This window comes from Myxine glutinosa, chromosome 4 (genome assembly GCF_964187855.1).
Source record: "Myxine glutinosa chromosome 4, kmMyxGlut1.1, whole genome shotgun sequence".
In the NCBI taxonomy this organism is placed as follows: Eukaryota; Metazoa; Chordata; class Myxini; order Myxiniformes; family Myxinidae; genus Myxine; species Myxine glutinosa.
In genome coordinates, this window is record NC_136264.1 from 85,188,135 (window position 1) to 85,204,281 (window position 16,147).

The 16,147-nt window shown below is 44.2% G+C and overlaps 1 protein-coding gene across 1 annotated transcript in view; it reads left to right on the forward strand.

Moving 5' to 3' along the window:
* The window catches only part of RRP12 (ribosomal RNA processing 12 homolog), a 58,410-nt gene that overhangs the window by 13,202 nt on the left and 29,061 nt on the right, over nt 1-16,147 (forward strand). Inside the window, exons 6-16 of the mRNA XM_078776103.1 lie at nt 3,607-3,723; nt 3,836-3,974; nt 5,380-5,507; nt 5,637-5,735; nt 10,689-10,780; nt 11,874-11,985; nt 12,096-12,196; nt 12,343-12,457; nt 12,822-12,964; nt 13,113-13,234; nt 15,558-15,622. Coding sequence (XP_078632229.1) covers nt 3,607-3,723; nt 3,836-3,974; nt 5,380-5,507; nt 5,637-5,735; nt 10,689-10,780; nt 11,874-11,985; nt 12,096-12,196; nt 12,343-12,457; nt 12,822-12,964; nt 13,113-13,234; nt 15,558-15,622 — 1,233 coding nt within the window. The remainder of the gene's footprint in view (nt 1-3,606; nt 3,724-3,835; nt 3,975-5,379; nt 5,508-5,636; nt 5,736-10,688; nt 10,781-11,873; nt 11,986-12,095; nt 12,197-12,342; nt 12,458-12,821; nt 12,965-13,112; nt 13,235-15,557; nt 15,623-16,147) is intronic.

The window sequence follows — 16,147 nt, forward strand, 5'->3', positions numbered from 1 at the left end:
ACATTTGTGCACGTGTGTTGACCGACATTTTGTTTTCACTGGCGATTTTAAGTCAGTAAATTTCCCATTTAAATTAATGTATATAACATTTAATGTGTCCTGATTTGAAATGATTTTGCACGAAAAAACACCTTTAATTAGTCCAAAAAGCATATTTTATACATTTATATTTAACACGATGACGCTATGAAAAAAAAAATCGCTATGACGCTATGAACGCTATGACGCTATGAAACGCTATGAACGATATGACGCTATGACGCTATGAAAAAAAAAATCGCTATGACGCTATGAACGCTATGAACGCTATGACGCTATGAAAAAAAAAATCGCTATGACGCTATGAACGCTATGACGCTATGAAACGCTATGAACGATATGACGCTATGACGCTATGAAAAAAAAAATCGCTATGACGCTATGAACGCTATGACGCTATGAAAAAAAAAATCGCTATGACGCTATGAAAAAAAAAATCGCTATGACGCTATGAAACGCTATGAACGATATGACGCTATGACGCTATTTTTTAAAAATCGCTATGACGCTATGAAACGCTATGAACGATATGACGCTATGAAAAAAAAAATCGCTATGACGCTATGAACGCTATGACGCTATGAAAAAAAAAATCGCTATGACGCTATGAAAAAAAAAATCGCTATGACGCTATGAAACGCTATGAACGATATGACGCTATGACGCTATTTTTTAAAAATCGCTATGACGCTATGAAACGCTATGAACGCTATGACGCTATGAAAAAAAAAATCGCTCGCTTTACCAAGGGGCTCGCTCTCCCCCCGTTCCCCTCCCCTCCCCCGCCCGGCAATGCCGGGTACTTCTGCTCGTCATAATCATAAAATAATATCCCAAAGAAACAAAATAAATAAATAAAAGCATTATACAAACAACGAAAAAGTAAACGTAAAGTCGACTGCAGTACTGTACTCACCGACGATGGCCGTGGGTGGAGCTTGCGGAGGTGGAGTGTGAGGGGAAAATGGTGGGGTGTGCGATATTGTGAGGAAGAGGATGATGGAGCAGAATCCACCTGCCCTAATGCCTCGATGTCGTGATGTTCACTTCAATAACAGAAATTCACTTCACAAAAAAGGGCGCAAGGTCACTGGGTGGAAGCTGAACGAAGACCAAGATGGCGTCGGTAGGGAATGTGGTTCTTCCACCTCTTGCTGCTTTACATCCTTGCATGTACAGTATGTACTCTATGCTGTACCAACCACCTTGAGTGCTGTTCTGCTGATGCAAGTACTGTCGTTCCTAATTCTGTACGGGAGGGAGGAAAGTCGAAAAATGTGGCGCACTGACGGAAACCGACGACATATGGAAACGTGCTGAAGTTGTTAGAGAAGTGTTCCCTGATTGGTTAGCGATGTTGTAGTGAAGCAACATTGGAGGAGAACTTACTGTATATCCCTTTCCTTATTCCATTATTTGCAGGTTAGTTGCTGCTCTCCTACCTCCTTCCCCCAGTTATTCTGTGGCAACATTCCATTCTGCCGAAGTTGAGAAAATATGCAACTGGGCGTTTACCTGAAGTGTATATTTTTATATAGGAAATACTCGTATTCTCACTTTGTCCCTCCATAAGGACCGCCTAGCAAACCCCCAATTTATTTCTGTGGTCAATCTCTGGGAGAGGTATTGTCTTTGGAGCTCCTGGGCCTCACCTGCCTTTGGCAAATCATATCACCAATTTGGCTTACAAAGCCAGCCGCCTACAATACACCAATGGTGGCTGACTGTTGCACCCAACACTGAGACTGGTGTGAGACAGCTTAGTTCCACCTTGTGCTCGTTGTCCTGACAAACTGAAATTGGTACAAGAGAACATGCGTTACTTTAATGCCATTCGGTCACATTTTGCGGTTTTGAACCGCGCGACCAAATGTTGAAGTTCCGGCTACGTGCGGATAATTTCAAAATTCACTCAGTGGTTGAACACACACATTCGATCAAAGCTCTTGAATATTTGTGCTGGAGATTGCATTGAGTAATTGTTATATGATTGTTTGTATGATGTCGACTACTTTGCAGACTTTACAAAGCAAGCCAGCACTAGCAGGATGGGTGTGAAATAAGCTAAATGAAAATAAAATCTTCAGTGTAAACTGCCATGGAATCGAGCTGCTATTCTGGGAAAGAGACCATGTGTCATAACTGATACTTCCTGACTCATTACTCATTAGTGTCCCAAGGCCTGAGATTTGTTGGCATCTTGCAACAGTAAACTGAAGCACAGGGCTTGTTGCTTTATCACTGCAGACAGATTTGACTCGTCACTGTTACTGCCATTTGTGCTCTCGTAGCTAAATGCAAACTGCACATCATCCAGCCTCTCTAGATCATGCTTCCATGAGTCTCAGCAATTTGCACCGTTTCCTCCCCCTGCCTCTGAGCATTTTAAAGGTTAAAAAAAAAATGCAGTGTTGTTGCTTCCTTCAGTCTCGCTTTGATTAAACACCCCAGGCTTGTCGGAAGTTAAAGAATAGTGTTCAATGGGATGAGCTTTGCTCGAAATTTTAAAATATTTTATTGGTGAGTTGGATTGGCTTTTCTACGGCATAGCCCATGGGGCAAAGCCGTCTAGAACAGTGTTTGTCTGTCCGTATGTCCCCTCAAACGTATACCAATCAGAGCTGAGGATCTGGTCACATGACAGGATGATGTCATTATGCGTGATGTCATTACGGCGTACAACGGCTGACTCCACAATCTGCCATTTTGATTCCTGTGCCGTTCAGGCCGAACATATCGTCGAACCCGTCGTGTATTGCAATCGCCATGCTCTACGTTTACGTTTTTCATTCAGTGTGAAAAACAAACAAACCGATTGTTAAAATCATCATCAAATATCAAAAGCATTGATGTCACGGGTCTTCCAATGACACAGTACATATAGGCCTTAGGCTTCATGCCTTCATGCCTCACTCTCAGGCCACTTCGAACAAATTAGCCCAGGTTTCTTCATACAGTAGTGTTGTTTTCGTAATAATAATAATAGCATTAATACTAATAATAATAATAAAGGAGTCTTATATAGCCCCATCAAGCAGAGTAAACGACCCTCATGGCGCTTTACATTATCATGCGAACGCACACATACTAATAATGTAGTAAATATAATCGTAATACTGTAATCCATTTGTCGTTATTGCAAAGTTTCTAGATTGAAGTGGTGTATGGTTCATGAATCAATGATAAGTGGTGTACGTTACAAATGACGCAAAAGTAAGAAATTAGCCTCGGTATTAATACCATTTTCGTAATAATGATAACGTAACGTTAGTGTTTTGGTAACTCTAATCATAACTCTAATCACTTCGTAGTGACTGCAAAGTTACTGGAGGTTAAAATATATCATCTTCTATATTTTAAAGTAGCAGTAAAATAGTACAGGCCGAACCTGTCGTCGAAGCGGTTCAACCTGTCATGTGTTTTTACACACGGACAGCTGTGCGTTGCAGCGAGTACGGCGATGCCGCTGTTAGACTTTCGGTCTTGTTTTTTTATCTTTAATATTGCTGTTGGTAGAGTTTTCATCTACAAAGATTGGCAGTTGTAAAACTGTAACTGCATCTTCAGATTATATCCTGCCTTGGAATTCTGCTGAAGAGACAGGAGCTAAATGTGTGGACCGAACTTTCGACTCTGCACGCTTTCCATGGATTGCTGTCTTTCAGCCTTGATGCCAGGCCTAAGGTAAAATGATTTGTTCTTTCACATTGTGCTTGTTGTTTGATTTTGTGTAAAGACAAGACGAGCCAAGAATATATTTTGTAATGTGAATGCACCCGCCGCACACCATGTGTAGGTGCGGAAATCGGCACAGCAGGCAGTGGGTTCTGTACTCAGAGGCAGCGAGTTCATGTTAGGAGATGACGCTCCGCCACATCATCCTGCTGCCCCCAACACTGCCTCATTCTGTACAAAGCAGTTGGAGCAGAACCGTGGTAAGTAGTGTGTGTGTGTGTGTGTGTGTGTGTGTGTGTGTGTGTGTGTGTGTGTGTGTGTGTGTGTGTGTGTGTGTGTGTGTGTGTGTGTGTGTGTGTGTGTGTGTGTGTGTGTGTGTGTGTGTGTGTGTGTGTGTGTGTGTGTGTGTGTGTGTGTGTCAGTCAGTCAGTCAAACAGACACAACCTTTTCACATAATACATGTCGTTCAATGCAAGCTTGTAATAAACTAACTTTATCCAAGAATGCCAAGTGTAGTTGTTTTCCACCAGACCCACTCTTGTAATTATTTTGTATCAGAGTAGCAATAGTGATACTTCAGGTCTTGTGAACCCTGCTTGCTACTCGCCCCTCTTCTGAGCTGCTGCACTTGATCGCATTCGGTAAGAGCCCTCACAAGTAAAGGCAGATCCAGCAAATGAAGGATTCTCTCACCTATAGTGGTAACGACTGATGAGCCACGACTTCAGGAATCAACAGCTTTTATTGAGCAAATATCTGGGAATAGACCTTCTTTTAAATTGATGAATATATTGTTACGGACGTTGGGTTTGGGGTTTACCACGAGGGGCCTTCTCGGGCTTCTCCCAACTACTAGTCCTGAGGCCGCCGGTCTCAGATAACTAATCAACCACGAATGCCAATTCGTCGACCAGATCTTTCAAGGTCCTCCGTCTGATACCGTTTACCTGGGGGCGACGTGGCTTGTCGAATCGGGGTTCGCGCTCACGATGCATACTCGGATACTTCATCGGGATCAGTCGAGTGGTACTGTTGAGTACGCACCAGCTGGTGTGTTTTGTTATTGGTAGTTTTGGTATTGTAGCATGGAGGTTGTTGTAGTCTGGTGGTAGGTAAATTGTGGTTAAGGTAGAGTGTTTGAGGTGGTGACAGTTGGATAATGGCACGCAGATTTGAATGAGGTTTTGGTGCCATATGCAAATGAGGGTGCTTGTGCTTGCATGTCTGCACTTTGGCTTTGAGGCTCTCTGCCAAGATAAAAAGTAAAGAAGGTAGAATTTTAAAAAGATGGGGAAAACGCTCGCTAACCCCAAATGATGCATATTCCTGTCCACCAAATCTCATCCGAATCCGTCCACGACTTTTTGAGATATCCTGCACACAAACAACCAGGCAAACAGACAGACAAGCAGACAGGGGTGAAAACATAACGTCTGTCAATCTCTGGTGGGTGTAGGTAATATATACTATTGTGCAATTCTTAAAAAATGAGCAGAGACCTCACCTAATGAGGTATGGCAAGGATGATGTTTCATCCTTTCTATCTATGGATGACTTCTGATGATGATGAGAATTGTATTAACTTAACTTGGAGAAATTAAAGGTTTTGTGTGTGTGGCTGTGTTTATATTTGTGTGTTTTATACGTATGCATCACTTGCACAGGGCCTGGTGAAATACGGGACTTGCTTCATGCCCTGGGACTTCTCCGTGCGATCATCTCAAGCTTCCCGCCTGCTGGCCTTAAAGCTTGCTGCGAGTCGTTGCTGCGCCTTATGGCAGTTGCCGATGTGGTGAGTACTGCCGTTATTCGATTGATTGGCGCTCGCCGGACCAGCCTGTACCTCAAGTTACTTGAGCTGTGGGTATTTGTGAAATTCCTGCCTAAGTGACAAAGTGATACTTTTGTGGTCGTCTCCCAGCTGGTGACCTCTTGTGCAATGCAAGTACTTCACAGCCTGTTTGGTGCCCGACCCCCATCCTGTCGTCTCTCTCCCCAACGCAATGCACAGATTATTGGGGTGAGAGAACCGCACCACACCAGACTGCATAATGTAAACAAGCCTGAGTAGTCATGCTTTGCACCACATACAGACACCAGCACCCAATTATTGATGAGTTGATGAGGATATAAACTGATGATAATGAGGACAAGTCAGGAGACGACGATGGTTCACGAGCAAGCGGTATTCAATGACAAAGGACGGACTATAACCGAAACAGGCCCGGACTGGGGGGTCGGGGGCCCACGTGGCAGGTGTCGGCCCCCGACATGCGGTGTACATGCCTATTTACAAAGGGCCCCAATGCGCTGCGTGCGCAGGCCTTAAAGAGCCAGCTGTACGTAATTGTGTGTGGTGCTGGCCTGGAAATGGAAATGACCCACGGGTCCTAAAATCCTGTTCTTCCGCTCTTTCACTCCCTCTCTCTGTTCTCTTCACCCACTCTTTTGCTCAAGGTCATCTGCCATCTGCTTGGAAATCAGCCAACATCACCGCTTTGCACAAAAAAGGTGCAAAAACAGATCCTAGCAACTACAGACCAATCAGCCTTCTCCCAATTATCAGCAAAGTCATGGAATCAATCATTGCTTCAGATATGAAATCTTTCCTCTTCTCCAATGGCTTGATCTCTGATCATCAATTTGGTTTCAGACCTGGTCACTCTACTCTGGACATGCTGCTTCTGCTTTCTCAACAATGGATGGAGGTCCTCAATGCCAAACAGGAAATTTGAGCCGTCTCCCTTGACATATCACGTGCCTTCGATACGGTCTGGCACCCCGCTCTGCTCACCAAACTCTCCTCCTTTGGTATCCATGGAAATCTCCACGCATGGCTAGCGGACTTCCTCTCTAGTCGTAGTCAACGTGTGGCCCTGAATGGATTTCTCTCATCTCCTCTTCCTGTTTAGGCTGGAGTTCCCCAAGGCAGTGTTCTGGGCCTTGTGCTTTTTCTGGTCTTCATCAATGATCTCTCTGACTCTCTTGAAAATCCTCTCTATCTCTTTGCTGATGGCTCTACTCTCTGTCGCTCCATTCCTCATCCCTCAGATCGGCAGTCTGCAGCCTCCTCACTCTCTGCAGACCTGGACAAAATCACAGACTGGGCAAACAAGCGGAACATGTCTTTCAATCCTGACAAATCTCACACTCTTACGATGTCTCTCCGAAAAGACCGACTGGACAACCCTCCCATCCACTTTCGGAATAATCCTCTTCAAGAAGTTCTGTCACTCAAGCTTTTGGGTCTCACTATCTGCCATTATCTTTCCTGGGAAAACCACATTTCAAATCTGGCTTCTAAAGCCAGTCGCCGACTGGGCATCCTCCGTCGTGCGAAGTCCTTCCTTGGCACACCTGAGCTCCTCACCACATACAAGGCTTTCATCCACAGCTCAATGGAATACTGCTCTCCCCTCTGGGCTGGTGCTCCTGCCTCACACCTAGCTCGTCTTCACGCTGTTGAAACCAAAGCGTTCAGAATCATTGGAATCTCCCGCGATGAAGCTAACTCCAAGGGCCTTTCACTCACTCACCGCAGGCAGGTTGGTGGTCTTTCCGTCTTCTACCGACTCCTCTCTGGCCTTGCCCCCCCAGCTCTCTCTGGGCTCTGTCCCCCAAATATTCCTACAGGTCGCACAAGATCTGCCTGCAACCCTCTTATGGTTAAACTGCCAAAATCAAGACTCTCTGCTCACCTTCACTCCTTCATTCCTCTTTTCTCCTGCCTCTGGAACAAACTCCCTCACTCTCTTCAATCCCACTCCACCCTCCAGGTCTTTAAAACAGCTGTTCACCACCATCTTTTATCTTCCCCCATCCAAAACCTTGATCTTTTCTACCCCTGCTAATTTCACCCCAATTCCACTTTTTTGAAATACAAACTTCTGTCCTGGAAGCCCTTGGTGTCCTTGTGTTTTATACTTCTCCCCCCCCCCCCCCCCCCCATTCCCACACCTCCTCCCCCCAAGCCCTCTCCCTCCCACACATCTCCCTGCTCTCAAATGTTGTGTTTGTGTGCTTCCCCTTCTCTCCCAATCTTGTCTTCCGCTCCCTCTTTTTATATATTTTGTTTGTCTGGTTGATTTGTTTGTGAAATAAATGTTAGCTCCTTCATGAGCCTCGATTCAGTATACAAAAAAAACAAAAAACGAAGGTTACTGACCTTGAAATGAGATCGAAAATAATGTATAATCAGTTTTGAGGTTAGATAGCTACACAATACCGAAAATTCGGTTTCGATTCTGACAACTTTGAAAATTTGACCTTTGTGACCTTCAAAGGTCAAAGGTCGAAGATTCTGAAATTTGTTGGAAAACTTGTACAGTGGTACCTCGGCTTACGAGTGCCCCAACGTACGAGTTTTTCGGGATACGAGCCGTCGCTCGGGCGGTTTGTTGCTTTGGGATACGAGCCGAGATCCGATGTACGAGCTCAAAAAATTTATTTTTTTGAATTTTCCGGTTGTGGCTTCCGGTTCCGGTCACGTGGTTATCTTGCCGTGAAAGCATCTCTGCTTGGATATAAAACACGCAATCGTCGAAATACATGAGCGAGGAATCTCCTTGCTCCAGCCGGTGACGTCATCGGCGGGGATCCCCGCCTCCAGAGTGGCTGGTCACGTGACCGCCAAAGCGTGTCGCGCGTGCGGGTATAATGAGCTACACCTGTGGATCACGTGACCACGGAAGCACGCCTCGCTTGAGAGGCATGGCTTTCGGTTTGCGTTTTGCTTTATAAGGCGCGATAAATGGGCTTTTGAGTGTTAGCGGTTCATGGCGTTGACGGTTCATGACGGTTCATGACGGTTCATGGCGTTGACGGTCAAAAACCCATTACATCAATTTTACCAGGCACTGTACAGTAAGTACAGTGGACACCAAATGCACGGTGGAAGGCTAGAAGTAGAAGATCGTCCAAGACAAGTGAGAATAAGCCATACTTTGGAGATGACGTCATTCGCTGGTCCGATAACCAAAGATGTGGTATAAAAAACCAGGTGAGCTAACAATGCAGCAATGAAGGAATTCGGCCAAGGCACCGGCACACAACGACCTACCTACATCGAAAGACTCAATGCCAATGGTGACAGAAGCCAAGACGGCCGGCTTAAACACCGCCGAAAGACCACGGTGTACCAACTTACGATGCAGAACATCTTGCACTTAATATGATGACAACAGGTGCCATCCTCTGACGTACCATTACAGGTACAGGTACAGTACACGTGAGCACAGAGCAAAAGTTCACTGAAACCGAGATTAAGAAAAAAGAAAAAACACCTCGTGGTCCGTGCTCGATATCCGAGTTTCAATCTTTTCAAACACATGATGCTCTCGGTCACGGTATCTCCTGCGAGCTGCTTCTCCTTCAACCACACAAACAACAACTTCTCCATATCTTCATGGATAGAGGTCCGGAGCTTTGAAATAATCGTAACGCCCTTGGCTGGCGTTATAGCCTTTATGGACTCCTTCTGCTTCAAAATCGTACATATCGTAGAAGGAGTACGATCGTACTGCCTCGCCAAGTCGACAACACGCACACCTCACCTGGCATGCTCTTCTCCTCTGCTTAATAAAACCAGTTTATTTCTTTACATTCTCTTGTATTATGTACAGTATATACGAGGTCGTGCTTGTTTATACATTATTTGTTATTTATAAAGTACATTTTTGTTATTTAAAAGCACCTAACAAAAAAAATTGGTGTTTTTTTTTTGAGGCTGGAACGGATTAATAGCATTTCAATGCATTTGAATGGGAAAATTTGCTTTGACTTACGAGCGATTTGGCTTACGAGCTCCGTCACGGAACGGATTAAACTCGTAAGCCGAGGTACCACTGTATTTCATTATGTATGTGATAATATAAGATCATGTACGACATTTCACCCTATCAGGAAGCGAACAATGTAATAAAACCATCAAAAATCGACTTTTATAAATTTCGTGACCTTGGGGCGAAAATGAAAAATCGATCTCCGTGGGGCTAGACACATGACATTGGCCTAACCAAATACCGAAACCCTTGTCAGATTCCATCAAACCCCTTGGAGAAGATGTAGCTTGAACTCGATTACCCCCTAAAAAGACATCTTTTTTGGGCGTGGCACCACCCACAATGGGCCAATACGCCCACTCTGGGCAGGACACAACTGGATCATGATATCAACCTCCCACCCAAGTTTCATCAAGATCGGATGATATCATCGGGTAGTTATGCTGCGGACAGACAGACAGACATTCACATACCCATGACGAATATAGTGGTCACTCTATTTGATAATTCGTGAACCAATATGAGACTACAGTAGTACTGCCTTGTAGTACTGGAGAGAAAATTGAGATTCAAATTATGTACAAGTTGGTCCAAAAGTAGGAGGAAATGGGAACAAAGGAGTGGAGGGGTGAGTATGAAGCCTTGTTTTTGGAAGTTTATTACACAAGGAGGAGATCACTGGCTGATCACGTGTCAGAGAAGGGCAGGGTCAAAACAGCTGAAAGGGAAGGAATGTAACAACAGATGAGAGATGGTGGATGTGACTGCACAATGGACCTTGTGGATGCAAACGCATTATTTGGGGAAAAGTAAACCGCAATCATGCAAGATTGTCTTTTTGGGGTTTCTCGGTGTTGAGGAAACTTTTCTCAACAACGTCTTTGTGCAAAGACAATGATCTTATTCGTTTGTGGCTTCATAACGCACAATGACATGTTTCACACTTAATGTGATGATGATAACTTCATAACCGAGACACCCAAGATAATGACATGTTTAACTGTCCTGCAATTCATATTTGAATGTCCATGCTTTCATAATTCCTTCACAATTGTAAAAATGCTTTGCCTTCATTTTATTCTTGATTATAAAACTTTTCTACCTCGGTTAAAAAATAGCAAAAAGCGAATTTGCTTGTGGTTCTTGGAGATGTTTCACTTGCCACGTCATGTTGTGACCTTGCCTTGCCCCAGGCTTTGTACGACTTCTTGCCGGCGGAGAGTGACACGCAGGCTACGCTTGCCTGGTTTGCTGTTATGGAACGTGCCCACACTAACCTCAGCAGGTGAGCTCACCATTCCAGCCGTGCTTTATCACTGGTGCCATTTTTCTATTTGACTTGTAATGTAATTCTTGCATTTTTTTGCCTCTGCAGTTGAAGGCCAGAGGCATTATGATTTCAGGTTTACCATACGTTCGTTCGTTATCGGGTTTTTTTATATTCTCTTGTATTCTCTCACTCTCGCTCTCTCTCTCTCTCTCTCTCTCTCTCTCTCGCGCTCTCTCGCTCTCTCTCGCTCTCTCTCTCGCTCTCTCGCTCTCTCTCTCGCGCTCTCTCTCTCTCTCTCTCTCTCTCTCTCGCGCTCTCTCTCTCTCTCTCTCTCTCTCTCTCTCTCTCTCGCGCTCTCTCTCTCGCTCTCTCTCTCTCTCGCGCTCTCTCTCTCTCTCGCGCTCTCTCTCTCTCTCTCTCTCTCTCTCTCACGCTCTCTCTCTCTCTCTCTCGCTCTCTCTCTCGCTCGCTCGCTCGCTCTCTCGCTCTCTCTCTCTCGCGCTCTCTCTCTCTCTCTCTCTCTCGCTCTCTCGCTCTCTCTCTCTCTCGCTCGCTCGCTCTCTCTCTCTCTCTCGCTCGCTCTCTCTCTCTCTCGCTCGCTCGCTCTCTCTCTCGCTCGCTCTCTCTCTCTCTCGCTCGCTCTCTCTCTCTCTCGCTCGCTCGCTCTCTCTCTCGCTCTCTCGCGCTCTCTCTCTTGCTCTCTCTCTCTCTCTCTCTCTCTCTCTCTCTCTCTCTCGCTCTCTCTCGCTCTCTCTCTCTCTCGCTCTCTCTCTCTCTCGCTCTCTCTCTCTCTCTCTCACGCTCTCTCGCTCTCGCGCTCTCTCTCTCTCTCTCTTTCTCTCTCTCTCTCTCTCATGTGATCTTTAATTGAGATCAAACATAACAATGTGGGCCGATCGAACATAATAACGTGGGCCGAGGCGTATCCATTGATGCTTTCATGTTAAATTCTATTTCCTAGTTATTTTTGCTTGAATTGTACCAATTTCTGGAATTGTCATCCCCTGCGGTGCTACATTCTTGCAAGCAAGTTGCAGGAATCCCAGTTTGCTGGAATTCCATTGGTGTTGTTTTGGTTGAAATCTTGCTATGTCCATCCTTTTGCCAGGTTGGATGCTGCACTCGGCATGGCCCATCTGCCACGGCTCTTCACCACATCCATGCAAGGCCTGGCCACGGATAGAGTCAAGCTTGTGAATGGTATAGCTAAAAGCTTACAGGTGTGTTCGTTCTTGCACCATAAATGTTCCCTGTCCTTGATTAAAAGGAGATAATAAATTGAAATGTGAACCATCTTGTAGCAAACTCTCCACTCTTTCCTACATGCCAGGTGGTGTTGCAAGAATGCTTCCTCGCACATAAGGACATTGTTCAAGGGATAGTAGGACAAAGCCGGCCTGGCAACATCACCCCAGTGCACAAGCTGTGCAGGTCAGAGTGCATGCCTTTTGGACCTCAAGACTGAGGGACAAGTTTTTGTATGATCTGTACTGTACATTCCTTCCTTGAGGGTGTGACGGCATTTTAACCTTCATCAATTGTTGGTTGTTAATTGTTTTTGTTGTTGCTGCTGGTAGGGTTTTGGAGGATGGCCTTCGCTATCGTTTCCATGGCAGTTGGGGCCAGGTCCTCAGCCTGATGAAGATATTGTTCCAAGGCCTTGGCAGATCTGGGGCGCCACTTGCTCACAAGGTTTGTCAGGTCTAGTGGGGTGCATTAATGTCTTTATAGTTGATCAGTCCTCATATTTTTTTCCAAACTTGGCCAGGATATCGGCTTGAATTTCACTGCAAACAAACATTTCATTTGATTTTTTTCTAAAATTAAATAATGGTGGAATAGTGCGGTCTCGTGATGCTGGAAACTCAGGTTAAATTCCCATCTACCGCGTGTATTTGTCCAATATCTTCGAATGTCCTTGTAATTAATGTAAAACTCCAGTCTTGTACGTCCGGTTTATGTATTAGCTGTTTTTGTTTGTTTTTAATGTTTTTGTTTTCTAAAAGGCTTCTTCTTCTTCGTCTTCCCCTAACCTATACTCCTGCTGTGTGCTCAGTGTTTGCAAAGCTTGGCAGACCTTCATGAAAGTGGTAACTTTGCATACATCCGAGACCTGGAGCAGGTTGTTGGAGTGGCTGTGCAGGCCATGGGTCCTGACCTCGTTCTGGAAGCTCTACCCCTGGGCATCTCTGGAAACGAGTGAGACATTGGTCTTTAATCAGCTTACATTTGAAATATTCTTGCAGTATTTACTTGCAGCATTATTATTTTTGCTTTTCATTTCAAATTCTGATGTGCACTGTTCCTGGTAATTTAGGGCCAAGCTCTGTTTTGCTGAATCCCACAGGGAAACCCTGGACTTTCCTCGGAGCTGGCTTTTGCCCGTCATTCGAGACCACGTGAAGAATGCAAAGCTGCAATTCTTCTCCTCGTATTTTTTGCCACTTGCTGCCGCATTACAAGCAAGAGGTATGCGGGGCCTTTTATTCGTTGGCCAAACATTCTCAAATTTGCATTTGCTTTCATATTTATGAACACTTAGGCCTTAGGGGTTTGTTGGGAGTGGTGAGTGTAAGGGGATTGGGGGGGGGGGGGGGGGAGGATGAGGGGGAGGGATTGTTTTAATCAGACTTGTAATACAAAACGTTATGCATCATGTTTATTATTCCAAAAACATTATCCTTCTTGAAGCATATATTTAATTTGCTTAGGGTGATTTTGGGTGCTGCTGCCTTTTCATAAGTCTCACTTTGCTGTTAATCTCAGCTTACAAAAAGGGCATTTATTCAACTGCACTTACTGCAGTATAGACTGGCATCGCATTAGACCACACCTGGAAGGGCAAGTGGATTATTTCCTTACTTGGGGGCCATTAATCAGCCAACAGGATTTTACCCACAATCCAATAGTGACATGGTAATTCTCTTGAAATTAACTTGTTCCAGAGCCTTAGAATCAAAATCCTTCAGCTGCATTTGGGGCTTACAGGATGGCCTAGAGTCTAGAGGTAAGCACATTCACCTATGAGCTGTTTGGACCCACCTATAAACTGTCATCCCAGTGTTTTCCAGCCAGGGTGATCCATCAATTTGTGTGCCGTCCCTCGGATGGATGTTAAACGTGCGTTCCGTCTGTCAGCATTCGTTTGTGGACGATATAGATCCCAAGGTGTCCTTCGTGAAGTGTTGGCGAGCTATTGCCGGCACCATGGCCTACTTCTAAATTGCTGTCCTAACCAGCAGATGGAAATGCTTCAAGCGGCACAGCCACACCCTCAGCCAATTATGCGACCCCGCACTTCCCCTTGTGCTGCATATGAACGACGAAGAAGAAGCTGCCTCTTTGAATCCTCATCCTCTATGCCAGTCCAATGTCTTCACCATGAAACCACAACCGTTCCAAATTGTCTTTCGAAGAACTGTGTATATTTATCTTACTATAATTCACCAAATGTCCGTCCATCCGTCTGTCTGTCCGTTCGAAGGTACTGCAAAAACGGCTGAACCGATCGCAACGATATTTTGGCTGAGTAATCCTGGGATCTCCTGGAGTAAAATTGGCTATATTGTTTTTCCAAGTTTTCCAATTTTCCAGTTTTTCCAAAAATATTTACCTACATGAACAGTGATATGGCTTTTGTTGAAATTCTACGTACCAGGAGAAAGTAGATCGACTCCTGACGAACTCTTCCAATATAAATGTTGCGGCTCCGAAGTAACACGGCAGCGTGTGCAAAGCGACTGAGAAACAGGTGTAGCGGCCGCTTCCGTGTTACATATTCGGCGCGCACTCTTCACACATAAACGTGCGACTGAGAAAGATGTGTAGCGGCCACTTACGTTTTGCAGAATTCAATCTTTTTAAAAAATGGACGCCATGTACTGTTTAGATTTTGATGATTTGCGTGTGATATGATTTAACGGATGTTTATATAAATCGTTTAAAATAAAAAAGCCTTCAATTTCTGATATTTTGCCTTATATAAATATATAAAAGTTCTATAAATGCAATTGACGCTCACGCAATCTTGGCTGTAAGCGTTTATGAAATGAAAACCACTGATGAAATGGTCCTGTTTTTGCATCGTTTTAAAGTTTGCAGTCACATTAGAGTATACCTTTTGTTCAAAAATGAAGAAAACTGCGATTGTTTTGGTGGACTACACGGTCCTTGTTGGGGAGTTGTAAGCTTTTCCTATCATTTGAGGAATATACGCTCCTGCGTTTGCTCATTTGTTTGGAAATAACTGCAAAGTTGTCCAGGCCCCTTGAAGTGATGGTGAGCGAATTGCCAGATGTAATGTTTCATGAATTCCTTTTTCATGTTGCTGTACTGAAATCGACTCCATCGATCTTCAGCACAAAGCTCACCTACTTCATCTTGGTAATTTTAGCGGCTTTTGGACGGTTCAGTTTTCACGTTGATTGATTAAACACTCATGGTGGAGCTTGCACATAAATCACATGAGAAACAAATACGTTAGTAGAGATTGGTGCACTTTTAAATCGATCACAAGGTCATAGTAATAATGAACATGTCAATATGGGATTTTAACCTTCCAATCCAGCGTCATGAGCCGAGGGTTCAGATTGTGATGCAAAACCAGGCCTACCTCAAGCTTTCGTGAAGGCCACATGTGTCGTTCCCTTCCCTTCCCTTTCCGTGCATACAGTGTGTGGAACGCTTAATTATACTGGCAATAATTGTATTGAGCATTTATTAGACATTATGTAACTAATAACTCTTCTTTTTTTTTTTTTTTCTTTTTTTTTTTTTATACTTCGTTTCCTAGCTGTTGGGGCAGAAACTGCAGAAAAGACTTTGGAAGCAAAGATCTTCAACACGTTACATTTGCAAGTCTGTACTTTTGCTTTACGTTGCACTTTTATTGGCAGTTTTTGTTACCCTTGCCTAAGGAGAGGCTATTGTATTTGAGTCCGTTTGTTACTTGCCAAAAAAAAACCCCCAAAAAAACCTTTTTGACAAGTATGTTGATCACTCCCATGTTGTATGTTGTATGACAAAGATGTTGATGTTGATCACTTTAACAAGTGTGTGTTTGTGTTTGCGTGTTTGTCTGTCCGCTCACAGATATTTGCCGACAGGTCACAATTTTAAACTGATCTTCACGAAACTTCACCAAATGGTAGAGTTTGTGGTCCGACAAAATCCTATATATTTTTGAGGTCAAAAGGTCATCATAGGCCAAAGATCAACCACTTTTTTTCAAATTTCTAACATCCTCAATTTTCATCCGATTGACTTGAAATCTGAATAGGATTTGCATATCAGGTCACTGAATTCAACCACCAACTATTTTTGAGGTCAACATCGGCCAAAAGGTCAACTTAGGCCAAATTTCTAAAATTGTCAATTTTCATC